Source organism: Panthera tigris, chromosome C1 (genome assembly GCF_018350195.1).
Source record: "Panthera tigris isolate Pti1 chromosome C1, P.tigris_Pti1_mat1.1, whole genome shotgun sequence".
NCBI lineage: Eukaryota > Metazoa > Chordata > Mammalia > Carnivora > Felidae > Panthera > Panthera tigris.
Window position 1 is genome coordinate 21,531,773 of NC_056667.1, and position 27,274 is coordinate 21,559,046.

The 27,274-nt window shown below is 48.6% G+C and overlaps 1 protein-coding gene across 1 annotated transcript in view; it reads left to right on the forward strand.

The window, feature by feature from the left end:
• Window positions 1-570: 570 nt before the first annotated feature.
• OPRD1 (opioid receptor delta 1) overlaps window positions 571-27,274 on the forward strand; it is a 31,513-nt gene continuing 4,809 nt past the window's right edge. Inside the window, exon 1 of the mRNA XM_042996606.1 lies at window positions 571-797. Within this exon, the coding sequence (XP_042852540.1) occupies window positions 571-797 (227 nt within the window). The remainder of the gene's footprint in view (window positions 798-27,274) is intronic.

Genomic DNA, 27,274 nt, shown 5'->3' on the forward strand with positions numbered 1-27,274 from the left:
TCTCCACAACAACCCTCTGAGAGAGGTGGTCCGATGATCCTCATTTTACAGACGAGGAAAATGAGGTTGAGAGAGCTTAAGTGACTAGCTCAAGGTCACTTTTCGCTAGTGTACGGAGGTGGGATTCACATCCAGGTCCTTCTGACTCCAAAGCGGCAAAGGGTGAGGAGGTGACCCCGTCCAGGGTAGGGGTGCACCCGAACCCGCGGAGCCTCCCTAGGGAGCAGTGGGAAGCTTCCCCGGCCCAGCTCTAAACCGGTGGTGCAGCGCCCGCCCCCGGTCGCGGGCGCAGTCTGGCGGCCGCCTCCGGGCCACGTGGTGCGCGCGGCGGGCGCGTCCAAGGAGCCCGCAGTGGCTCCCGCTCAGAGCGCTCCGGGCGAGGAGAGCGGGCGGGCGCCGGGGGCAGGCGGGCGGGAAGCCAGGTGCACGGGGGGAGGCGCGGGGCCAGCCCGGCGGCCCGGGCGCTGCAGCCCGCGGCGTCGGGGCCCCGGCCTTGGCCCTCGGCGCGTCCCTCGCACCGGGGTTCTGCGCCCAGGGCGCACGGCGGGGAGGGACGCGGCACCTGCCGCCATGGAGCCGTCCCCCTCTGCGGACGCCGAGCTGCAGCCCCCGCTCCTAGCCAACTCTTCAGACGCCTTCCCCAGCGCCTTCCCCAGCGCCGGCGCCAATGCGTCGGGGCCGCCGGGCGCCCGGAGCGCCTCGTCCCTCGCCCTGGCTATCGCCATCACCGCGCTCTACTCGGCCGTGTGTGCCGTGGGGCTGCTGGGCAACGTTCTTGTCATGTTTGGCATCGTCCGGTGAGTCCACTGCGGGCTGGCACCGCGGGGTGACGGTGGGGACCGGGGACCGGCCCCCCGACCTCGGGCCCGGGGCTCCCCGGCGCCCCCCCCCCCGCACTTCCTGCAGGGGGAGCCCGGGGGCCAGTTAGGAGACTGCTTCCATTGAGAGACGGACACCGAGAGTGAGTGAGTGTGTGTGTGTGTGTGTGTGTGTGTGTGTGTGTTTGTGTGTGTGACTAAATAACATTTGATCATTTGTTCGCGCCCCCGCCCCCCTTGCTTCTGCATTAGGCTATGTGGGATAGTTTGGCGACAGTTAGTGGTCTGTCAGTATATGAGTGGGTGATTCTGTGTTTGTGACGGTACAAATGTATTGAATGTTTGGACCTCTAAAAACGTCCTGGGGGCGGGCTTCTGGGGAGACAGCTGTCTGTGCTGGTCGGGGGACAGGGGAGTGCTTGTGTATCTGCACCATTCAGTGGGGGCACTTACCAAATCCCATTGATGCCCGTCTCTTGGGGTTCCTGTGTTGGTGTGTGTTTGTCCCACACTGTCAGTTGGTGATTCTCTCTATATGAGCCTGTGACTGTGTTGTTTCTTGTCAAATCTTTGAAACCCAAGGGGGAGGAGAGCATCCGGAGTGGCTTCGGATCTTTGTGTTTGTCCCCCTGTGTGTGCATTTGCTGATGGAGGGCCTGTGGCTCCTGGGTGCAGGGGGCAGCAGCTGTGGGCCAGCCAGGCAGTAATCTGCTTCCCTCCTCAGTGGCCATCTGGTCTCCAGGTCTGGATGCGATTCAGCGAGGCTTCAGCTCCTCACAAATGCCCTGTTTCATTCTCTCCTCTTCTCTAACAGGCTTTGCTTTCTGCTAGAGGCAACGGTGTTTTATTTGGGTGGGAGTGGAGCTGAGCTTTTGCCTCCGGAAGAGAAGTTCTCTTCTTGGTGTCTATGTAGCGTGCTGGGACTTTCTCAGAGAATCTAAAACATCATCGGCTTGCCTGGAAGCAGCAGCCTCCTGACCCAGTTCTGCTAGTTCAGACATGGGCAAAAAAGGATAGAAAGGAACCTCCTATCCTTATAACAACAAAGATGCCCTTGTATTTACTGTTAGGTGGAAATGGGTCATCCCTGCTGGTTGACCAAGGGCACAGCCCTAAACCTCTCTGGGCTGTGGTGCCACCAAGCAGGGCAGAGGGCAGATTGTGGACTCAGAGGTTGGGAACGTGAACTGTGGTCTCAGTCCAGTCACTGATGCCCATCACAGAGGGCACCCCAGTCCCCTTGTCCCACACCATCTGCCCCATCTGTCTCATTTTCCCTGTCTGAAGAATGGAGACCCGATCTCTAGAGTCTGCATTGCAGAGTCTGGGGTCTCTGCAGGGGAGGGCCACGTGCGTTGGAGCATCGGATGGGTGTGTGGGTGTTGAAGGAGCTTTGGCATCAATTATCTCTGGGGGAGTCTTTGCTCCCCCAGGAAGAGTGGAGGGCACAAGAATCTCCTGTGCTTTCAATGACTCATTACCAGCTACTCTGGGAAAATTCCCCCAAGCACAGCAGGATTGATCTTTGCTGTGCATTTTTGTTCATCATTCTCCTCACCTTGTCTTTGGAGGTAGTACAGGCTTTAGAGTGGGGCCAACCTGAGTATTAATCCCAGCTCTGCCACGAAATGGCTCTGTGACTTGGGGAAATTACTTAACCGCTCTGAGCCTCAGTTTCTTCATTTTTGAATGGGGTAATAATAGAACCTTCTTCAACAGAGTTTTTGTGAAGTGTCAGTGAGCAAACATATAAAATGCAGCTGGCCTGGTGCCTGGATCCGATAAATGGAAGCTGTCTGTGTGATGAAGAGTAGGAATTTTCCAGATGTCTCGGAATCTAGTGCCTTTTAAAGAAGGAGGCACTTGTCCTAAGTGGGCCTGAGGGCAGCTAAAATTCTGAGTTCCAGGTTCCTGGCACGTATGCTCTCTGGGGAACTCTAGGTGCTGGAGTCTGGGAAGAGCCCTGTCAATGTGCTCAGTGCCATTCCCGGCCTCTTCTCCAGGGGCTCTGGATGTTGGGCCGATGAGCACATCTCCCCCACTACCTGTGAGCCAGGGGAAGTCCTCTCACTTCTGAGGGTCCCCTCAGCGTATGTTCTGGGCTCAGCTTGCTAGGGCTGCTCCAACCAACCTTCCCCAAATCCCATCATCGAATGCCTCTTGCAAGCCATATAGCTGGCCCCCATAGGTCCCCATGTTGCTAAGACATTTCCTGGGCCAATCATCTATATGATAGCTATCTCTGGGTCTGAATGATTTAATCCTCACCTATAAGCCTGTGGGATAAGCATCAGATCCTCAATATGATGCCTCCATTTTACAGATGTGGAATCTGTGGTTCAGAGAGACACAGGATGACTTAAGGTCCTACAGCTAGCTCCAGACCTGGAGCGAAAACCCTGGTCTTGTGACTCCAAGTCTAGAACTTTTTCCAGAGATGTCTGGGGTAGAGGGCAGTCAAAGAATTTCACGGAAGAAGGGGGCAGAATTCTGTTCCTCCTCTTGTCCTAGAATCATCAGAGAACAATGGAGACAAAAAGATTGTGATCCTACACATTCTTTGGCCTGTGTAGTTTAGGGTGCTGTCCTGGGAGGGAGGGGTGATGATGGGGCTGGCACTTAATTCTTCCCCCACTGATGGAGAGACTAACGGTAGGGCAGCTGCCTGGGGCTCTGCTTCTGCTGGCAAAGTCCTGAGAGCAGTGGAGAGAAGGGAGCCCAGGCTGAAGAGAGGCCCCTGATCTGTCTGGTTTCCTGGCACCCCATGCAGGGCTTGGCACAACCAAAAAGTGAGTTGGCTGATTGGTTGAATGAATGAATGGTTGAAGGAATGGATTCTGCGTGCCAGTCCTGAGCTCCAGCAGTTGAGGGCAGGGGTAGGTTTCCAAAGGGAAACCCTTAGGGTGGGAGAGCGGGTTGGTACAGTGGCAGAGGTGGGGTTCTGAAGCCAGACATATCTAAGTTGGAATCCTGAGTTCAAAGCCATTTACCTGCTGTGTATTTGGGCTACTGACTTTACCTTTCTGGAGCTCATTTCTTCCCTTGTAAAGTGGGAATAAGAACAATGTGTCCGGGGCTGTGGTGAGGATTAACATGTTGTAGCTGAGCCATTTACTGCTTTTGAGAAAGGAATCGTCTGTATGCAAAGGAATGAAAAGAATTAACTCATTCAAGAAAATTCTATGGTACACTGTGCTAGATGCTGAGATACAATGGTGAGGAAAGTACACCATCCCTGCCCTCACGGTGGGAGAAATGACAATCATCCGCTAGTCATCTAACAGACTTGTAATTGTAGCAGGCGATGAGACAGTGCAGGGGGGTGCGGGGTGGGGGGCTTTGGGAGCCCCTGATGTGTGTCTTTGAGGAGCTGAAGGATGAGGAGGGGGTAATAAGAAACAGAGGGGGGTTCCTGGGTGGCTCAGTCGGCTGAGCGTCCAACTTTGGCTCAGGTCATGGTCTCACACTTTGTGAGTTGGAGCCCCGAGATGGGCTCTCTTCTGTCAGCCTGTCAGCACAGAGCCTGCTTCGGATCCTCTGTCCCCCTTTCTCTCTGCCCCTCCCCCAGTCGTGCACTCCACTCGCTCTCTCTCTCTCTCTCCCTAAAAATAAAACATTAAAAAAAAAAAAAAAGAAAGAAACAGAGAGGAGCCCCTGATGAGAAGCTTGACATGGATGAGGGGCTGAGAAAAAAGACTCTTGGAATCCCACATCACGAAACACCCTCCAGTCCTGCCTCCCCCACACTCTGGCCCTCTCCCTACATCATGCATCCGTTTGAGAAACCCACTCATCCTTCCAGAGGCATGAGAGGGGTGTCTGGGAATTGTGCTCTTAACAAATGGCCTGTGGCTTCCGAGGCTTCTGTGAATACGAGCAGGATTTGGGGGGACATCTAGTCCCCAGGCAGAGCATCACCCCTTAGTCCTGCAGTGTGAGTTCAGCCAGTATGGTGGCCCTGTGGGTCCTCAGAGCAGTCTCCCATCAGCCCCTCTTTCTGGGTGGTCAGTGTCCTGAGCAGGGCTGGAATCCAGGAGTTCCCCCTGGTGGCTCACTGGGCAGGGCAGAGTGTGAAGGGCTTAGCAGGTCCCCATCTCTGACAGGTGACCCTGTCTATCCTCCCTCTGCATGACCCAGGACTTCCTGGTTCATCGGCCCCAGAATCCAGGCAGGAGAATGGAGTTGATGCTTTTCCACATGGCCTCCTGTCTGTTCCACAGCCTGCCCTGATTCCCTGCCTGCACCTCTCCCAGATCCTGGTTTCAGGGGGTTTGGACCCTGCTGTGTGTCTTTGACCATCCTTACCTCTCCCACCCTGCCCGCTGCGTGTAACTAGCCCAGCCTGCCTCTTCGTGACTGTTTTAGGCCATGTGCTTTTCTGCCACTTGGTCTCGCCCTCGGCCCCTGTCTCTTCTGACGACTCCTGTATCAAGTGCGGGCTCTGCCAGCTACTAAGATCTTTAATGAATTGGATTGCCACACTGCACCTCAGTTTCTTCATTTGCAAAATGTGGATCATAGTATCTGACTCATAAACACCTTTTTCCTAAAGATGACAAGCTGATATTGGTGAAGCATCATGTTTTCCCTCCCATCCTAACTGCAGTGCAGAGCAGGGAAAGGAGGGTGGGCCAGACAGCATGGACTGGGGCAGGGTTGTGACAGGTGAATGGGTTCTGGCTGTCCCCTCTTTCTACTACTAAGGTGCCAGGGGTTGCTGGGATAGGTGCTAAAGTGTCAACTTTGCAGGATTGGGAGCTCTGAGTCACCATCTTGTTTTTGGAGGCCCTTAACTTCTTGTCTCCCTCCCCTCTCTTGCCTGGGTTGGGGTCTGTGGACCCAGGGTCCCTAGGCCAGGAGAGATCCCACTGAGGTGACATGGTGCAGTGGTAGAGGTCACATCTGGGGATCAGGTATTGCCAGGTCTCCATCCCAGCCCGACCATGTCCTAGTGGTGTGGCTTTGGGCAAACAGCTTACCCTCTCTGAGCCTCATTTCTGCATTTGTGAAACTGGGGTGATCAGGAGAGGTTTGGGGATGATTAGATGAGCTCATGCATGTAAAGGCCACAGCACAGCACCTGGCACATAGTAGGCCCTCAGTGCGTGTCAGGTGCTATGATTAACCAGCACCCCTGCAGCTGCTCCAGGCGGGCAGAGCATGACTGTGGGACCTGATTATTTACATTTTCCATATTGGGCTCTTTCCTGCTTCCGGAGTCGTCTGCCCATTTACTCATACAGCAAGCATCAGCTGATGCTGACCCCTTCCGGGCCTATCCAGCCTTAGGTCCCATGGCCCAGACCCTCAGCTTAAGCTTCAGCCTGGCCTCTGGCTTCTAGCACAGCCATGTTCTCCAGCATCCCCCACCCCCCGCCCCTTAGTTACAGCTCCAGGGACAATCGAATCTTCTGGGAGCTGTGGGGAGTCCAGGGCAAGCCCCTGACCTGGCCAGAGGAGGTACTGCGGGTGCTGAGTGGTGCTGAGTCGTGAAGCAACAATGGCAGTTGGCTACTTGGAGAGGTGGAACAGCAAAAGCAAAGAGAGGTTTGCAGGATGACGGAGAGCTGCTGAGGACAGGGAATGTCACAGTGGTTGAGCTGAGTATCAGGGGCTCAGGGGGCTGTGAAAGCAGAGAGGCTTCGGGGACAAAAGCAACATATGCCCTGCAAGTAGATGTCCTCAGCATGGCTAGGCCCTGGAGCCAGTGATGCATCCACCCAGTCTGGTCTCTGCCTTCCACAATTCCCAGTGCTAGAGGAATGTTCAAAGAGCAACATGGCCCAGCCCCAGGTAATTGGAGGGAGTTGCTCTGGTGGGGAGGATGAGGTGCGTCTGAGGAGAGGCCTGGAGACAGGCCGGCATGATTGTGTTAGGGGCCAGAGGCTGCAGGTCTGGACAGTGGGAGCTGAGGCTGGATGGGTTCTCAGGTTCCACGGGAAGGGGACCATAGTGGGAAACGTGGGAGCTTTGAGTCACAGGTCATGGTGAAGAGGACTTCAGAGTGATCTGTGCGGAATGGTGTTCAAGAGGATGATGAACTGGGTGTGGATGGGCACGGGGCAGGATGGAGGTGGAGGGCCTCAGTGCAGGGAAACCCGAGAGGCTGGCTCAGGGTGACAGGAGAGAGCTGTGGGACCTTGAATGGGTCATCAAACCCTGGCGTCAGTTGTCCCCTTTCTAAAATGGAATGCTGTCAGACTGTCAAGAAGGCCGGAGGCTGGGCCAGGTGAGCCCTGGTGAGACCTCGGGGAAGGCAAGGGGCTGCCCTGGCCCGTGTTCCACTGCTTCTCCTGGCCTTGCCCCCAGCCTGACACTTTTCCAGCTCTCGGGTTCGTTCCCTGGGGAGCATGTAACTCACAGATCCACTGGGGTGGGCCCAGAGTCACCAAGGACACCAAGAAGCCTCTCCTGAGCCCTGCTATGTGCCAGAGGTTTCTGCAGCCCTGCAATGGGGGCTGTAGATTCTTATTTACACATGAGGACCAGGAGGCTCTCACAGCCCGAAAGGTGCAAACCCAGGCCTTTCTGACTCCAAACGCACTCCATGTCCACTCTGCCACCACTGTCCATGAGACACATGGAGCGAGAGCTGGCAACGTCTAGTTAGAGCAAGGGAGGAACTGGCAGATTGCTGTCTGCAAATCTCCGAGGCCTCTGTGTGGGCTGACAGCAGTCGACAGCCCTGACATCAGAGCAAGACTGACCTGGGATCATGGCCCAGCTGTGCCGTTTCCTAAGCGAGTGAGTGTAGGCAATACATGCACAACCTCTCTGAGCCTCAGTTTTCTCATCTGTGAAATGGGAGTAGCATTAGACCTTCATAGGGTGGTTTTGAGAAGTTTATGAGGCATGACGTGAAGGACTTCAGTACAGAACCAGGCATTTGGCAAGTTTTCAGTGAACATTTTCTATCGTGTCTATTTCAAAGGCTTGCTTCTCATTCATTCGACCAACATTTATTGAGCCCCAGAGGAACTAGAATTATTGGGTAGATCTTACAGGGAAGTTTTATTAGCTCAATGTTAAAAATTTTCTTTTGCTGTAGAGGTAACACAGTAGTTATTGCAGAAAATATGGGGAAGTTTAAGTAGAGACAGTCATTACCCCTAATCTCACTAAAGGAGAAAAGCTTTGTTATTTTGGTGTATTTCCTTCCCATCTCTCCCTCTCTCTCCCTCTCTTTCTCTCTCTCTGATTCTGTGTCTGTGTGTTTTAATAACATCAGGATCACAGTATTGGAATAGTGATCATGTTATATACAGTAGTTTGTAAGCTGTCTTTTCGCTTGACATTATATCATAAGCATGTTGTCAAGTTATCAACACTATTTGAAAACATAATTTTTTGATGGCTGCATTGTATAAATGTGTTCTATTTGGGGGGGACTTCTGTTATTCCCAATATTATGTCAATCTAAACAATGCATCTGTGAACATTCTTGAACACTTACATTTGTGCACACCTCTTATTATTTTTACAAGGAATTTTCTAACAGTCAAAGCTCTCCAAGAAGGTACGGGCTGCTGTGTAATGTAGGGAGCTTCCCATCTCTGAAGGTATGCAAGAGGACACTGGAAAACCACTGGGTGGAGGCATGGCACTGGGGATTTGGGTGGAGAAAAGATAGACATAATTTTAGGCTCATCTTCCCAAATCTGAGATTCAGAGATGCTGTGATCTCAGATTTCCCTTCTCCCCTTCCTGGCAGATGATGCCTGGAAGCTGTGCAAGGGCGAGGCATGATTTCATTAACCTCCGAGTCCTGGGACCTTTAAATCCAATTGGCTACCCAGAACATCATAACATGCACAGGAAGAGGGATAATCGTGGGCTTGAGCAGAAAGCCTGGCTTAAATTAGCAATTTACCATCATGCAGGCTGCAGCAGCCCTGTTACCAGCTGGGGGATATGGGGTGGGATGGGGTGTCTGGGTTGGGCTCTATTGATTTATAGCTCCCAGTGCAGCTGCAGAAATCAACAGCTTTGTCTCTGGCCAGGGCGGGTGTGTACAGAAAGAGTCTTGTCTTCTGTAGCTTTCTGAGTCTTGATAAATTGAAAGAACTCAAACTTCAAAGTCCTGTGAGGTCAGAAAGCCCCATCTAATAAACACAACACAGGGAGAGGTGGAGACGGCACCCCCTTCTCCCCTGCAGAGGTAACCTTTTCACCAAGGCTTAGAGCTTTGAATCATGGATGATGATTCTCTTTACTTATTTTGTGCCAGGCAGTCTGCTCAGAGATGTATATACAGTATCCCAATTTAATCTCCCAGACCCATATGAGGTGAGTTTGTTGCCCACATTTATAGACGAGGAAACTTGAGGCACAGAGAAATTCTATAACCTGCTCAAAGGCCCAGAGTCAGATTGAAATTGGGTCATTCTGATCTCAGAGCCCATACTCTTAACCATTACCCTATCTTCTGCCACCTGTATGTCAGGTTCAGCCCCTCTGATTTAAAAATGAGGGAACCAGGGTGCCGAGGTGGCTCAGTCAGTTAAGCAACTGACTCTTGATTTTGGCTCAGGTCATGATCTCATGGTTGGTGAGATCAAGCCCCACATTGGGCTCTGCGCTGATAGTGCAAAGACTGCTTGGGATTCTCTTTCCCCCTTTCTCTGTCCCTCCCCGTTTCATGTTCTCTTCTCTTCTCTTCTCTCTCTCTCTCTCTCTCTCTCTCTCTCTCTCTCTCTCTCTCTCTCCCAAAATAAACATTTGAAAAATACTTAAAAAAATAAAAACAAAAATGAAGGAACAGAGGCTTGAGAGGTTCAGTGTCTCTTGAGTTAGTGGTCAAGGCAGGACTGGAACTTGCCTTTCCTAACCCCTTATCCCTTATTGCATCTCTTTCCACACCTGGGATTAACTGGGCTAAGGGTGAGCCAAAGGGTATCTAGAAATAGCTGTACCCAGGAGCAAGGGCAGTGGGTTCCTGCTCAGGGCAGCCTGGCCTGGGGGCCACTGACAACATCTCACAGGCCCAGAGAAGTCCAAGATTCTTGGGGCAGAGCTAGCACCTGGCAAGGTGGCCACATCCGTCAGGGGCAGACAGACTGAGGTTCAAACCTAGGTCTGCTTCTTGCTGGCCATCCACCCTTGGGCTCACCTCACTGAGCCTGTTTTCTCATCTGTAAAATGGGGATGATAGACCATCACATGCATCGTGGGGTTGTGGCAGGCATACATTCAGCAGCCCCTCCTCCTACTGGGCATGGTTCTAGGAACTGGGCATGTAACAGTGATCAAGACACAGTCCCTGCCTTCATGAAGCTGACGTTCTAGTGGGGGAAAAGATAGACAATACATAAGTTGGTGTAAGGCCAAGGCTATAGGCAATGAAGCCAACTAAGACAGTACTGGGGAGGGAGAATGGCGGGGCTGCAGTTGTGTCTAGTGAGGTTGGGGAGGAGGAGACAACTAAGCAGAGGCCTGTCCCTGGGTGGAAGTGTTTTAGGCAGAGGGAACAGTGAAGGTTAAGGGAGATGATGTATGGCCTTAGCTCAGGGCCTGGCCCGGAACAGGAAGTTGTTGGTAATAATGATGTCTTCTGGCTGGTTTCCCAGCTCTTGGGAACCTGGGACAGGGATTAAGCTGAGGGAGAAAACCTGCTTCGCCTGGCCCAGATGCCCCTGCAGTACAGATGGAGATGATCTGTTTCCCTTGGTTACAAAAACTCATCCTCCTGGAGTGCTGGGAAAGCCCCACATCTAGTGATTTTCCATTCCTCCTTGGGAGAGGCAGGGCAGGAAGTGGAGGCCAGCACATGGCCACAGGGCTATGCTGCCGGGAGGGGCAAGTAGTCCTAAGACACTCTCCTCACCTGCTCAGTCCTGTCATCCCAGATAAGAGAGGGTTCAATGGCAAAGCATGGCATATTGACTCCACAGGGCTTCACACCAGAAATAGCACTGCTGACCTTTCTTGAATGCTGACAAGGTGGCCACCTCTGTGCTGAGTGCCTCGTGTATATTATCTCATTTAATCCTCCCGACTCTATGAGGTTGGTACCATGTTTCTCTCCATTTGACAGATGAGGGCACTGAGGCTCAGAGATGATAATTCACTTGCCCAGGGCCACAGTTAATAAATGGCAGTCAGCCTTTGAACTGAAGCCCCCATAACTCCCAGAGCCTGCGTGTGCAAAGAGACCGTGAAGCAATGGCTGAGAAGAAGGTCAAATTCATGACACCCTCTGATTCCAACTGTGGAAAATGACTTTTGTATATTGCTGGCGTTTAGGAGAGGCCACGGAGCAGGGTAGACTGAGTTGTAGAGTCATTAAAATGATAAACTGTTGATAAATAAAATACAGGTGAAATTCTGTGTGTCAGGTAGAGGGATATGTCCTAAGTAATGTACAGCATGGTCTGAGGCCTAGAGGTGGAAAACCTGGGCTTTTTGGAATATCTGACTTTGGATCCTGGTTCTCTCCACTCTGAACTCCTAGATAAGCACCTTTCCTCTGTGGGTCAGTTTATTTCCATGAACAAAGTGGGAATATATGTGTGGGTCAAAGGAGAGAATGGATGTGAAGTCCTCTGCACAGGGCCTGCCTTGCCCCTTGTCCTCAAAGCACATCCCTTGGGGGCCGGGAACAGGTTAGGCAAACTGAAGCATCCCTGTATCACCCACAGAGTGGTCACTAAGAATGACAAACTGGTGTGCAATATTTTTACATGGAATTGTGGGACATGTACTTAGCAATGGAAGGACTCAGAATAATTCAAGGATCCATCACATACAACTATGGCAAAAATGAGCATGTGCTTTGGTAATGATATAAGGCTGCATACAGGGGACCTTGTGAAATCTCAACCTCTACTACGCTTGCATGGTGGCTGGTGTCATTTCCCTTTTCTCGTGAGGAGAGTGTGTGGCTCCCAGCATCAACCTTAGCCTAGAGTTTGGGCTTTCAGGTCTGCATCAGACATGGTCCTGCCAGAAAAAAGAACCAGTAGCATCTATCTCAAGCAATTGGCTTATGCAGTGTGGGGTCTGGCAAGGCAAGTCTGAAATTTGTAGGATAGGGTGGCCGGCTGGAAACTCTCTGGCAACAGCTGATGCTGCAATCAACAGGCAGAATTTCTTCTTCCCCTGGGAAAGCTCAGTTTTGCTCTTAAGGTTGACCTCGTTACCAAGGATAATTTCCTTATAGTCAGCTGATTGAAGATATTAACCACATCTACAAAATACCTTCACAGCAGCACCTAAATTCGTTTCGATTAAATAATTGGGTACTATAGTCCAGCCAAGTTGACACATAAAACTAATCATCGTAGAATCAGACAGACCCTGGCTTAAGTCCTGGTACTACAACCTAAAGGCGGTGTGACCTTGGGCAAATTTCTCTGCCTTTCTGAGCCTCAGTCCACTAGTCTGCCAAATGCAACGATAGTGCTCACCACAGTCATTTGTTGTGAGGGTGAAATGCAATGATGTAAATCAAATGCCTTTGTCCGTGCCTGTTGCATAGAATGAGGGGAGACACACATGGTCATGACACAGTGTTTTCTAGTTGTAATGTGGTGTTTGCTTTCCATTTTACACTGGTGGCTCCTGGAGGGTGGGAACTGTGCCCCGTTCATCTTCTATCCTATTTCCTAGTTCAATCCCTGGTCCTAAGGAGACATCTCTGTTTCCTAAATATCTAGTTGACACTTTGTTAATGAGCTTCTCTCTATGGAGTAGTTGGGATCTATAATAAAAATCCTCCAACTACAAGACAAGAGGGAAGATGTGTGGGAGCCTCAGACCTCTTTTCTCTCTAGATTAACACTTTGCCTCTCAGCTTAGTAAATCTCTCCTCCAGGGAGCCTTCTCTGCTGCCCCCAGGCCAACAGACCCCCCTCCTCTGTGTTCCCACCAGTGTCCTGTGTCCCCCGTCCGCACATATTTTTCCAAACACTTGACTGCTCATCTCTCCCTCTTCAGATGAGCAGGTGTGGGGCAGGGGGAGTAGCCTTTGTTCAGAGCTGGAGCCCCAACCTAGGGTCTGACCCTCAGGCAGCATGTCCGTAGGTGTTTGTGGGAGGGATGTGTCCTATTTCCAGAGACCCATGGGCTGACATGCCACACTTGAGGAACTCTGCTTTCTTGGGGCCTCTGTTGTGTCTGGCTGCCCCATTCCTTGGTCCAGCCATCGTTAAGCCAGAAGCAGAGCTGGGCTGATGGAGAGGAGCTTCTCTTCCCTGGCTTCCATGAGCATGAACTGCACAAGGTGTCTGCTCTGTTTATTGCTGAGCTTGACCTGACCTCCCTGCCCCCCAACTCCTGTTCAACTCAGGGCCCTTTATTTCCATGTTCCAGCCTTTAATCATCTCCTGTGACATGCCTTGTTATAATTAACCACTTTCCTTCCTTAGGCTTTGCCAAAACTGAGACAGCTAATTAATTTCTGGCGACTTGCCACTCCTGTTAAATGGTGGGCAGGGACACAGCTTGCAGCCCTTGCTGCCCAGCCTGGCTTGTTTTGTCAGCGGGAAGAGCACCCGCCCTTTGTCTACAAACACAGGGAGCCCCAACTGGACCCAGGCTGGCTGGCAGATGCTTTATTTAAGCTATTTATTCCCCACAGTGGGCCGAGCCTTTGTGATCACTGCTGTGGCTGTGCCTCGGTTTTCTCATTTGTAAAGCAGAGGGATTGACCTTGACAAACTGGGAGAAGAAGATGAGGTAGAGGTTAAGCTAGTGGGTTCTGGAGTCAGTGGGAGCCAAGGCCGAATCCCGCCACTCCTAGCTGTGGGACTTCTGGTGGGTTTCTTCACCCCTCCGAGCCTCAACGTTCCTCACCTGTGGAATGGGGATAATGCTCACCTCCTGTGCAGATTCAGTGGGATAGGAACACACTTGTGGCACTTACTTAGCAGCACAACCAGCACATAGTAAGTGCTCAGTAAATACTCTCACCAGCCACCTTTCCTTTCAGTGCTAACATTCTATATTCCCGATGGGAGGGAAAAAAAAGTCCCTTTGTTGGGAGAACTGGGGAGTGGAGCCATTTTAACAGATATTGATTGCTTCTGTGTTTGAGGCCACGGCTGGCAAGACGATTAACCCCTCTGTATTCATTTCTTAGGGGTGCCGTAACAAATGACCATAAACTGGGTGGCTTAAAACAATAGAAATGTATCCTTCACAGTTCAGGAGGCCAGAAGTGTGAAATCAGGCATGGCATGCTCCCTCCAAAGGCTCTCGGGAAGGATTCCTCCTTACCTAGCTTCGGGTGGTTGCTGGCAATCTTTGGCATCCCTTAGGCTTGTGCTGCATCTCTGCAGTGGTTGCATCTGTTTTCATATGGCTATGTTCCTTCCGTGTATGTCTCTGTGCTTCCTCTTATAGGGACACCAGTCACATTGGATTTAGGGCCCATGCTGATCTAGTATGACTTCCTTTTAATGATATTTGCAAAGACCCTATTTCCAGATAACGTCACATCTGAAGTTCCAGGTGGACATGAATTTGGGGGGGGGGACCTATTCAACCCAGTACACTCCCCGAGTCTCATTCTCCTCCTGTGTGTAAGGATGATAATGGTGGAAATTGCATAGGGTCGTTGGAGCAATGGAACAAGGTAATCTATGTAAACGTCACGGTAGAATTCTATAGACTATGTCAAGCCCGTGTAAGCACTGAGTCAGCGTAGCTGCTGCTGAAAATGATGATGGGGAGGGGGATGGTTCCATCCACGGACCTCCCTGACATTGGCTAATCACTGGACACAGGGACCTAGAATGTGGGCATCTAGTAAGAGCCCAGGCCTTCATCAGGAATGCTGAAGCCTTGGACGGGATCCCCCCTTTCCCTTTGGCCTCAGCCACCTGAACCCTTCATCTGAGAGTTAGCTGCTAGGAGGACAGCTTGGTAGAGAAGAAAGAACTTGGCCTCTCGGGAGTCAGGAGAATTGACACTCTGCGTAACCTCGTGTAACTGTCTTTGCCTCTCCTGGCCTCAGTTTCCCAATTTGTAAAGTGGGAGAGGAGGTTAGAACTCAGTGTTACAGATCAGAGCCTCTTCCAGTGCTGAAGTTCCAGCACAGGGCTCTGTGTCTCACCAAAATGGTGACAGGTTACCAAAGGCCAGCACAGGAGCCAGGAGGGAGCCCAGGACCCCCAGGGCAGGTCAGCAGGTATCATTCTGGGCCCTTTTCCCCTGTCTGGACAAGAGAAGCCACTATGATATGAGTGTGCCAAGCAGTGTGCTAGGGACATCATAAGCATGAACTCATTTGGTACTCACCACACCCTCCTGAGGAAGGATCATTATTCCCAGTTCGCAGAAGAGCAGACTGAGGCTCGGGACAAGTTAGAACTTGCTCAAGCTTGTACAGTTAGTTAGAGACAGGGCTGAGGCTTAAATCTAGGTGTACCTGGTGCCAAAGGCCATGCTTCTCTCTGGGCTGCACCTTTACTCCCTTAGTTTTCTAGGGCTGCCCTAACAAATTAACATGGACTTAAAACAACAGAAATGTATTCTGTCACAGTTCTAGAGGCCAAGAGTCCACAAGGTGTCTGCAGGGCGGTGCTTCCTCTGAAGGCGCTTGGGAAGAGTCCTTGCTTGCCTCCTCCTCCAGCTTCTGGTGGCTCCAGGCCTGCCTTGTGGCTGCATCACCCCAGCCTCTGCTTCTGTCTGCACCTGTACAAGGACACCTGTCACTGGCGTTATAGCCCACCCAGAGAATCCAGGATGGTCTCATCTCCAGATCCTTAATTATGTCTGCAAAGACTCCTTTTCCAAGTAAATTCAGTACATTCACAGGCCCTAAGGGTTGGGACATGGAATTGTCTTTCTCGGGGCCACCATTCCACCCACCACAGTTATTAAAGGCTTGGTGGTGACAGTATCTCTGCTGAGCCCCTGGCCCACGGTGCGGATGTGCAGGGGGCAGGGAATTTCTGGAGCAGTTCAGAAGGAGAAGGAGATGAACAGAGTTGTGAGCTGAGGAGACCCACCTGGGGGCCTGTGTGAAAGGGGGTGCAGCCTAAGCTGATGCCCCACCAGCAGTGATGAGTGAGGTAGGAAACACTGGAAACCTCATCTGGGTATGGGCAGAATGCAGCCAGTCACGAGGCAGAAACCTGGACACCTGTCCGCAGAGGCCAGCCCTGCTTGCTGGGGCATATGTCCACATTAATGGATTTGAGGTTTTAGATCCCACCGAAAATGGATTTGGCCTCACTTACTTGCTTAGAGAGATGGGAGGAGGCCAGGCCTGAGCACCATCTGTGTGCCTGCCATGTGGCTTACCTGCATCATCTCTGGCCCTCCGTTAACCCAAGAGGAGGGTATCCTATTTACTCAGATAGTCAGGAGCGTACCTGAGGGCTCCAGGTACGGCCCTGTGATGCTGAGAAGGCAGCTAACCAACCGGCCATAACAGCTCACATGGACTGAGCACTTACTTGCATTAACTCTGATCTCACCAGAGCTGGATGAGGTGCGTACTGGTTTTTCTTTTTAATTTTTTTAATGTTTATTTATTTTTGAGAGAGACAGGAGAGAGCACGAGCAGGGGAGGGGCAGAGAGAGGGAGAGAATCTCTGAGAGGGGGCAGAATCTGAAGCAGGCCCCAGGGGGGCCCAACATGGGGCTCAAACTCACGAACTGTGAGATCATGACCTGAGCCGAAGTCAGATGCTTAACCGACGGAGCCACAATTGAGATGTGTACTGTTAATACCTCCTATTTTCCAACAGTCAGAAGGGAGAAGGGTTAGTTTTAGATGCTGTGATTCCATGAGCAGAACGGGGAAAAATAGTACTGGGTGAAAAAGAGGGAGCCCTTCGTTCCAACAAAGAGAGAGAGAACTTGCTTACCCTGTGAGTCGTCCCAACAGTGGGCTGGACTGTGCCTGCAGGTGGTGAGTTCCCCCTCTCTGGGCACACTCAAGCAGAAACTGCAAGGCCATTTGTCTGGAGTGCCTTAGAAGGAATGCCCGTGTCACTGTAAAGGTTCCTTCCAGCTCTGAGATTCTAGGAATCTTTTTCCCAAGGAGACCAACAGATATCTGAGTGCACAAAGGTGTTTATCATAACATTATTTATAATAACAAAAAAGTGGAAACAACGTCCATATCTTTCAATAGGGAATTTATTAAATTATTTCATGCAGGAGCTTCAGTGTCCATAAGTGAGACTAGACCCAGCCTGCAGTCTGTTTTTCTGTGGTCCTTGAGCTAAAAACAGTTTTTATGCTTTGAAAGGGTTGTAAAAGAACAAAACAAGAATATGCAACAGAGATCTTATGTGGCCTGAAAGCCTAAAATATTTACCCTCTGGCCCTTTACAGAAAAAGTCTGTTGACCTCTGGGTTAGAATAACAGTCCGTCATCAAAAATTATATTAATTTGTATCTATGGATATAGAGAGATGGTCACAGCATACTTTTGAGAGAAAGAAACAGGTTATGTAACAGTATTAGAGCAAGATCCCATTTATATAAAACAGGGTATGAGTGTTTGCAAGTTACCTGTAACAATGGTCTGTAATGTTAATAGTGGTTTTAAATTTTCTTTATTAAATGATTTCTGTATTATTTGAACATTTTATAGTGAGCAGCTATTATTTTTGAGATCTCAAAAAGCATTTGGAACAAAATTGATTCTAAATACTCCAGCAAACCATGCTGTTTGGAACCAAATGTGTTTTGATCTAGGCTGAAGCCATTTTGTTTGATTTGTCCCTCAGGTGCCACAAGGTTGGATCGGACTGAGGGTGGTGCTCCTACCTTGTTGCTGTTATTGTTTTTCTTTTCAGGTCTCTTGCCCCCACTTTGATCCCCATGGGCTGTGGTGTCTTAAGTGGAGAAAATACCCCTCCGTTTAGTTAGAAACAAATTAGCTGCTTTGGATAAATGATCTGACATTTCCCTTCGCCACGGCAGATCTGAGTCACTTCAGATTCAGGGCAAACAGGGTCAGGCTCAGGTGTCCTTCAGGGAACCTGGGTTGGTCTGGGTTGAGGATAGAAGTGAGGAGGAGGTGGGGAGGAAGAATTGGCTCAGTGTGAGCTCTTCAGTCTGTGGCTGGTTCCTTTCAAGGATTAGGCACCTGGACTCCTCCGTCCCACTGGGCCTCCTCCAGTAAACCCTGTGTCTCCTCTGACCTGGCCCTGTGCTGAGACCTGGGATACCGCATGGAGGGGACACAGTTCCTGCCTGAAGGATGCCCCAGTCTAGTGTGGAAGACACACAATGACATTTATTTCATTGACAAATGGGTTTTGAGCACATTATTATTTGTACTAGGAACTGCTGTAGGTTCTAGGTACATAGTGGTGAGCAAGAGAAACACCATGCCTTTAGAGAGCTTATATTTTAATTGTCAACAAGAGTATGTGAGGGGGGCACAGAGTATTTTGGGTCCATGGGAGAGAAGCTGAAACCAAAGTTAAAATGAAGGTGCCGGGTTTTCAGGGAAAAGCACTCCATTTGAATCTCCACTCAGTCTCTTTCTGACTCTGCAACCTTGCTCCTTTACTGCCCTCTGTTAATTGAGAATAATAAATACTTTCTACCCTGTGGGGGTGTTGGGAGGACTAAATGATGGAAAATGTTTTCCCCATGCCTGGAACATCTTCTGTGTCCAATAAATGTTTATTATCTAGTAAAAAAAAAAAAAAAAAAAAAGAGGGGGGGCACCTGGGTGGCTCAGTTGGTTAAGTGCCCAACTTTGGCTCAGGTCATAAACTCAAGGTTCGTGAGTTTGAGCCCTGCGTCGGGCTCAGTGCTGACAGCTGGGAGCCTGGAGCTTGCTTCACATTCTGGGTCTCTCTCTCTGTCCCTCCCCTGCTCTCAATCTGTCTGTCTGTCTCTCAAAAATAAAGATTAAAAAAAAAAAAGAAACAAAACTTAGGTGTACAGAGTATGTAAAATCATGCCCGGCACATTGTGCTTGTCTGTAAATGCTGGTTGCCACCCCCTTGTGACCAGAGGTGTACGTTTAGTTCTGAATTGACCTCTCTTCCTCATGTGTCGCCATTGTGCCTATGACATTGTTCTGAGGTTTGTGGGTTTGTCTCTCCCAACCCGACCCGGACTGTGAGCAGATTGTCTCCACACCCCCAGACCATAGCAGGGTGCAGGAATGTGTGAAAAACAGGACGCTGTGGAGCTAGCCCACGTCCAGATGTTTACTCCACTTGGTCTTGGCCTCCAGGCTGGGCCCCTCTCCCTGGCTACTGTTTGATGAGCTAGTGCAGGTGGCAGGGAGACTGGGGGACAGTGAACAGCAAAGTGCAGAGACCAGATCTAAGGCTGCATCCCATTGCTGGCACTTTTGAGCTGCGTGACTTTGGGCGAGCCGTCCATCTTAGCTCGTCTGTGGAGTGAGGACGGAATTAGCACTCAGGGCTGCAGTGAGAAGGAAATGAAGTCATGCAGTCACTGGTTTGGCATGGTGCCTGGCCCATGAAGGAAAAGACACACAGAGAATATCGCTTAAAGAACACAAACAACCGACCCAAAGCTGTCAGACCCGTCCCATGCAGGCCTTGCACGAAGGAGGGAGTGTTTTAACCTTCTGAGCACCAGGCACTAAGATAGCAGCCACTCTAACCAAGTGCGTGGCTTTCCCCGGGGGTGAAAATTCTTACTAGGGGTTTGTCAGCTGAGAAGTGCAGCTCTCCAGAGGTGCAGGAGCATGTATGGACAATGTGCTTCAGGCACAGAGCACACCCGGTCTCCATCAGGTTGAGGTGGTGATGATCTTCCCTGCCGATGGGGCTTGTCCGACAAATGATGGAATGGGTTTAAGGCCGTGGAATGAACGTGGCCGGCCACTCCGTGCTTCGTAGAAAGGGGGCTTCACTGAGGACTGAGAAACTAGATCATTATCCTTCTTTGTAGAGAGCAAACTCCCCTAGCAGCTGTGTAATTCAAGATGACCTAATGGAGGATTTTGACTTCGAAGAAAAGCAAAGGATTTCCCAGGGCATCTTACAGTCAGTAGAGGTTTGCCAGGCTTACTATCCTCACCCCCAGAGGTGGACCCAATGGGAACCTTATGAAAAAAAAGCAGAATAGTATGAGGGGAAAAAGAACCCCAAGGGCTGTCAGTTCTTGTCTACACGCCGGCCAGTAAGCTAGATACTTTCACATGTGTTGCTCCTAAAAAGCCAGTTACGCTGAAATTGCCAACAAGGACACAGGTTCAGAGAGGTGAAGTAATAAACCAAGATCTAAAGGATTCCCACACCACACTCTTAAACTTAGAAAACAGACACAATAACAGCACTCTATGATTCACTTTTTTAAAATTATGGTAAAATACAAGTAACATAAAATTCACCATTTTAACGAATTGTAAGTACGTTAAGTACATTCACATTGTTGTGCAGCCATTTTCACCATCCGTCTCCAGAACTTTTTCATCTTCCCAAACTGAAACTCCCTCCCCATTAAATAAGACCCCCCCCCCCCCAGCTCCTGATAACCACTTTCCGGCTCTATGAATCTGACTACTCTAAGTGCCTCATTATGAGTGGAGTCACAGAGGTTTTTGCCCTTTTGTCACTGGCTTATTTCACTCGGTACAGTGTCCTCAAGGTTCATGCATGTTGTAGCATGTGTCAGAATTTTCTTCCTTAAAAAGGAATGTTCTGTTGGATGTATAGACCACATCTTGTTTATCCATTCATTTGTCAATAGATACTTGGGTTGTTTCCACCTTTTGGCTATTATGAATGTGCTACTTTGAATGTATATAGATACCTCTTGGAGACCCTGTTCTAATGCTTTGGGTATGTACCCAGAAGTGGAATTGCTGGACCATATGGCAATTCTGTTTTCAGGTTTTTTAAGGAATCGCTATTGCTGTTTTCCCACAGTGGCTACACCATTTTACATTCCCACGAACAGTGTACCAATTTCTCCACATCCTTGTCAACACTTGACATTTTTTTTTAATGTTTTTTTTTGAGGAGGGGCAGAGAGAGAGGGCCAGAGGATCTGAAGTGGTCTCTGTGCTGACAGCAGAGAGCCCGCCTCAGGGCTCGAACTCACAAACTGTGAGATCCTGACCTGAGCCAAAGTCGGACTCTTAACTGACTGACCCACCCAGACATCCCTCTGTTTTTGTTTTTGTTTGTTTGTTTTTTTTAATAGTAGTCATCCTAATAGGTATCAAGTGGTATCTTATTGTGGTTTTGATTTGCATTTTCCTGGTGATTAATGATGTTGGGCATCTTTTCATGTGCTTATTGGTCATTTTGATATCTTTAGAGAAATGTCTATTTTTGCCCAAGTTTTTAATCCAGTTGTTTTTTTTTTTGCAAGTTTTTGCATTTTTTGCAAGTTTTTTGCCCAATTTTTAAACCAGTTGTTTGCTTTTTTTTTTTTTAAAGTATTGAGTTGTAGAAGTTCTTTATATATGTTGCATATTAAGCCCTTATCAGGTATGTGATTTACAAATATTTTCTCTCAGTCTGTGTGGGACCTTTTCATTCTGTTGATGGCATCCTTTGATGCACCAAGTTGTTTAATTTGAATGTAGTCCAGTTTACCTGTTTTTCTTTTATTGCCTGTGATTTTGGTGTCATATCCAAGAAATCATTGCCAAATCCAGCACCATGTAGCTTTTCCTCCTATATTTTCTTCTAAGAGCTTTATAGTTTTAGCTCTTATATTTAAGTCTTTCATCCATTTTTTTAGTTAGTTAATTAATTAATTAATTAATTAATTAATTTAGAGAGGGAGAGAGAGAATGCATACATGAGCAGGGAAGGGGCAGAGAGAGAGAGAGAGAGAGAGAGAGAGAGAGGGAGAATACCAAGCAGGCTCTGCACTATCAGAGCAGAGCCTGATGCGGGGCCCAAATTCATGAACCATGCGATCATGACCTGAGCTGAAATCAACAGTTGGATGCTTAACCAACTGAGCCACCCAGGTGCCCAGTCTTTCATCCATTGAGTTAATTTTTTATATGGCATAAGGTAAGGATCTAATGTCATATCTACAGCTTTTTGAAATAGGAAAAAAAATTAGAGACCAACAGTAGGGTTTTGAGGGGTGGGGTAGTAAATGATTTATCTTTCTAGAAAGTTCAGTCTCTCACCCAGTCTTGCTCTTCCCTTCATCTAGCCTCCACACAGTAGTCGAAGTGATCTTTTAAGAAACACGCACAAATCAAACCACATCACTCTCTTGCTTAAAATCTCCAATGGCTTCCTGTTGCACTCAGAATAAAATCCAAACTTCCTGCTGTGCATGACTTGACCCCTGCTGACTTCCTGCTACATCTTCTGTTGCTTCCTCTTGGGCTTACTGCCATTTAGTCACACTTAATTTCTGATCTTTCCTGCAGCTCATTGAGCTTTTTGCTGCCACAGGGCCTTTACACATGCTGTTCTTCCTGCCTAAAACAACCTACCTCCTTATTTTCATATGGCTGACTCCTTGTTCTTTAGAACCTGGTAGAAATGTCACCTTGTCTTAATCAGCTCAAACTGCCATAACAAAATACCATAGACTGGTCGGCCTAAACAACAGAAATTTATTTTCTCACAGTTCAGGAAGCTGAAAATGGGAGGTGAAGGTGCCAGCATGGTCAGTTTCTGATGAGAGCTCTTTTTCTGGCTTCTAGGTGGCCACTTTCTTGCTGTGTCCTCATTTGGCAAGAAGAGAGGGCAGGGGAAGGAGAGGGAGAGAGGAGCAAGCTCTCAAGTGTCTCTTATAATTCAGTTCATAGCACACATTCTCAGAGAAGCCACTGTTGACCTTCCAATCGAAGCCAGATTCCTTCCATAAACCCCCCTCACACTCCCTCTGGGTAGTGTCCATGACCATACCCTGTTCTTATTCTTCATGGTAGAGCCATAATAGTGAGTAACTGTACATTAATCAGTGCAGCAATTTGTTTAATGTCTGTCTCCTCCCTGAGACCATAAATTTCAAGAAACTAGACTGTCATCCTCACTCCTGTATTCCTTATTCAGTGCCTGGAACATACCAGATGCTTGATTATTAATCAATAATCTACCTGTTGGAAGAGTGAACAAACCTGAACCTGTAGTGAGTTCACATTCCTTGACTTTTTCACTAACTCTGGGCAGGGGAGGGGGGCAGGAAGGAAGGTAACATGCACTAAAGGGCAGTATAGAAAAGTCATTACCACATGTTGGCACTAGACTGCATGAATTAAATACCAGCTCTACTCCTTACTGGTCATGTGACTGTGGGCAAGTCACTTCATCTCTTGTGCCTCAGTTTATGTTCCTGAAGAGATGTCAACACCTATTTGGATGATGCAGAGCAATTCGAAGGGTAGTGCCAGGCTGAGCAGGGGTGAGGTATATGACTGAAAACAGGCGCAGGGGATGGATTATCTATAGAGGGAGCATTGAGACCCTTAGGCCCCCCACTCTTGTACCCTGCACACTCAGGTGACTAATGCTCCACTCTGCAGGAGGTTAAGGGTTTTTGCCTCAAGTTAAGCTGGAGGAACTCTGAACTTGGGCCCAGCAGACACAGAAAGGATCAGAGTGAGGTACCAAATGGAAAGTGGGGGATCCACAGACTTCCTCTCCAGCTCTGCTACCATAATCCTGACAGCCAGAAGTATGCTCCCCAGGCAGGAGGTTAGAAGGTTTCTCAAGGTCCCAGAGAAGAGACATGCTGACATTGATATTTAGATGTTTCCCAATATAAAAGCTTGGTTTCTGCTTAGTCCCCCTACAGTGAGGCGCAGCAGTTGACAGGAGCCCCACACTGATGCACACATGCACACATGTGCGAATGTGCACACACACACACACACACACACACACACACACAGCTGCCAATTAGTTATGTAGTGCTTTACTCAAAGATCAACCTTAGTCACATATCACTAGATATTTGAAGGAAGTCTCCAGGATAAAAGAGGGAGGCCAAAGTAGACAAATAAATAGAAATGTTTGAAGCAAATAGTGCAGTGAGCAGAAGAAAATACAAAACAGAAATTATTAGTATCCTCAGAGAGATAAGAGAAGATATTGTATCCATGAAATAGGATGCTATAAATGCTATATAAAAAAGAAATAATAAAAGAAAGAGAAATGACACTGGGAAAATAAAACATGAGAGCCAAAATAAAATAAAAAAGTCAATAGAAAGGTTGAGAGGTAATGAAAAGTAAATTTCCCAGAGGATGTACCAAAAAGACAAAGAGATGGAAAATAGGAAAGATAAGAAAATTAAAGGATCAATCAAGAGGCCCAATATCTGACTGACAATTTTCTAGGGATTCCGGGGAAAGCAGAAGGGAGTTAATTATCAAAGATATGAAGTGAGGATATTTCATATTGAAGGACATGAATCTTCAGAATGAGAGGGACCAATGCAAATGAAAAACAACCACCCTAAGGCATCTCATTACAAAATATCAGAATACCAGGGATAAAGAGAAGACCCTAAATGTTTTGAAGGTGGAGAGAACAGATTATATACACATCACCAAGAATCAGAATGGTTTCAGATACCTCAGTGGCAACACTTGAAGCTAGAAGATGAGGGAGCCATGCCTTCAAAATTCTGGTGGAAAACTATTTCCAACTTACTGTTCCATATACAGTCAAATCAGAAGTGAGGATAGAATAAAGACATTCTCAGACATGTGTAAATGGGTATAAAAAGGGTATAAAATTTTACTTCCTATGTGTCCTTTCTTAGGAAGTGACTAGAAGAGGTGTTTCACTAAAATGAGGGCATAATCCAAGATAGAAAAGACTTGCAAACCAGGAATCAGGCTCTTCAGCACAGGAGGACAGCTATGCAGCTGGCCTAGAAAGCAACTAGTCCCAAATTAAAAGGGAGGAGGAAGATTCCAGGGGGTGAGTCACTAGCAAAACAAAAGGAACTGATAGATTATGTGACTGTGTAGAAAAAGCATTTTACAAGTCTGCTGGAATGTTTGAGGAGATTTCACAATATGTACATAGAACTAAGCAAATGAGGAAAAAATAGGCAATTGTCAACTCCAGGAAAACCAAAAATATGTACAGAGAAATAAACTTAATTATAGTATACCATTTGGTTCAGCAATGGGCAATATCTATAAAGTAGTAAGAATGTAAACCCCAAAAAAGAGATATTATACCCCAGATTTTAAATTAACTAAAAATTTAGAAGTTGTGATAAAACTATATTGAACAGATGGAGACAGGAAATGGAGCTGGGTAGTGTAAGAGAATTAATACTCATCTAGTGTATTAGGGGTTGTGGAGGACATTACTAGTATTCACTAATATCTGGTTTTCCTTGCTTCTGGGCACATAGAAGACTGTACTTCTCAACCCCTTGTCATTGGGTGGGGCCACGTGACTAGTTCTGGTCAGTCACCTGCAGCTGTTTCTTTTCCCTCTGTGTTAATCAAGGAGGACTTGGGTTAAGATGGCAGAGCCACAAGTCTGAAACGAACTGGCATTGCCTTATGGAATATGGAAACGAACTGGCATTGCCTGGAGACACTGCATGGACTCTGAAAGGATAAGAAATAAACTTATTATTGTGTGAAGCCACTGAAATATTTGTTACTGCTGTGTAGCCTGGCTTCACTGATACAAACTTCAACACATACTGTCTAAAACTGATAAATTAAGAAATAGCCAACTCTGCATATTACTTAGAATTATGGAGATAATCACTAGAAGAATAATTAAACATATTAAAAATGTTGCCTCTGGGGAGCAGGAAAGAGGAGTTAGGAACCTGTTTTCATTTATAGTACTATATGACTTTTTTACACAAAGTAATTTGTAATTGCATTACATTGGCAAAGATAAAATTTTATAAAAATCTGTGTGTGTGTGTGTGTGTGTGTGTGTGTGTGTGTGTGTGTTGGAAGGATTCCCACCAAACCATTGCAGTGGCTTTCCTTAGCAGGAAGGACATGCTAGACTGAGCATCTGAGGAACTACAGATCTGGTGGGACATGGAAGGCACTATGGGGAAGGAGTCTACTCCATTGGAATGCCAGTCTGAGGGGTCTGATTTTCATCCAGATGGCAATGGAGAGTCGTGGAAGAGTAATAAGCCGTAGAGTATTCTGAGCAAATCTACTTTTGTAGTGGGCACCCTGACTTACCTGGACGATGAATTGTGGGGGAGGGAGGAGGCTGCATGGTCTCCGTGAAAGCCTGGACTAAGACCTGCACACAAACAAATGTCTATCAAGGGCCTGCTGTTTGCCAGGTGCTATTGGTATGCCCAGCCATGCAGCAGGGAACAAAATGGACCAAGTCCCCTGCCTTTCAGGGAGATTACATGGGTGAGAGAGGCAAACGGAGAGAAAAGAAGTATAAGTCAGGTGGTGGCTCATGCTACAAAGAAACATGAAGCAGTTTAAGGAGACGGAGAGATGGTGGGGAGAGGGGTATTTAGACAGGGCGGCCAGGTGTGGCCTCTCTGTGGAGGTGACATTCGAATAGAGTCCTGAATTAAGGGAAGGAGCAAGTCATGCAAAATGTGGGGTTCCAGGCCGAAGGAAGAGCAGTCCAGAGGACCTGAGGTGGGAATGGGCTTGCTGTGCCCCAAGGAACCGCAGAGAGGCCAATGGGGTGGGGGCGGGGCACATCTGGCAAGGGGAAAGTTCTGGGAGCCGAGGCCCTGAGAGGTGGTAGGAACCAGTTCATGGAATATGGAGAGAACCCCAGGGAGCTCTTGGGGGGCGTTGAGAGCAGGAGAACGGCATGATTTGTCCCAGGAGGCCAGTAGGGCCAGGCTTGGCAGTCGGTTAGTTGAGGAGGATGTGGGGGCACTGGTTAGGACGGGAGCCTCTGGGGCTCTGCCCAGCAGTCAGTGCGGTGCCACTCAGCCCTGCCTGGACCAGCTACAGCAGCTTCATCACCCACTTCCCAGCATCCCAGCCCCCTCTGGGAATTGAAGGATCCTCACAAATCAAAATAGCAGGCAAAGAACAGCTGCTAATTGTTCTGCGTAAAAGAAGCGAAATTAGACGAGTCAGCTGTGGGGTTGAGACCGCCTCCCACACAGCTGTGATCCCGCACCCCGCTGAAGACAGGCTTCCCGAGACTTGCAATTCTGCTGTCTCTGAGCAAAACTTTCTGCCTCTCCAGCCCTGGGGCAAATGACAGCTATTCGGGGAGGGAGTGAGACAGATGCTGGCCCTGGAGGACAATGAGAGAGTCCATTTTTTTTTTTTTTTTTAACTGAAAAAAATCAGTCCCTTCATGAAGGAAGAGATTTCGCTGATACGAATTAATTCAGTCATTTAAAACACATTGGGGGCACTCAGTGTGCATTCATTGCACGTTCTCACAGTTGCCACAACGGTGTCCTGGGTACCCAGGGCCAGCGTGGTAGCAGGGGGTTTCTAGAGGGGTGGACGCAGGCAGTGTGGTTCCACCTTTGGGGCAGAGTGGAAAGAGAGCACCGGTTTGGGAGTCAGGCGGTCTAAGTTCTCGCCTTGGCTCTGCCACTGTGGCTGTGTGATCTTGGGTGAGCCATGACCCCTCTCTGGGCTT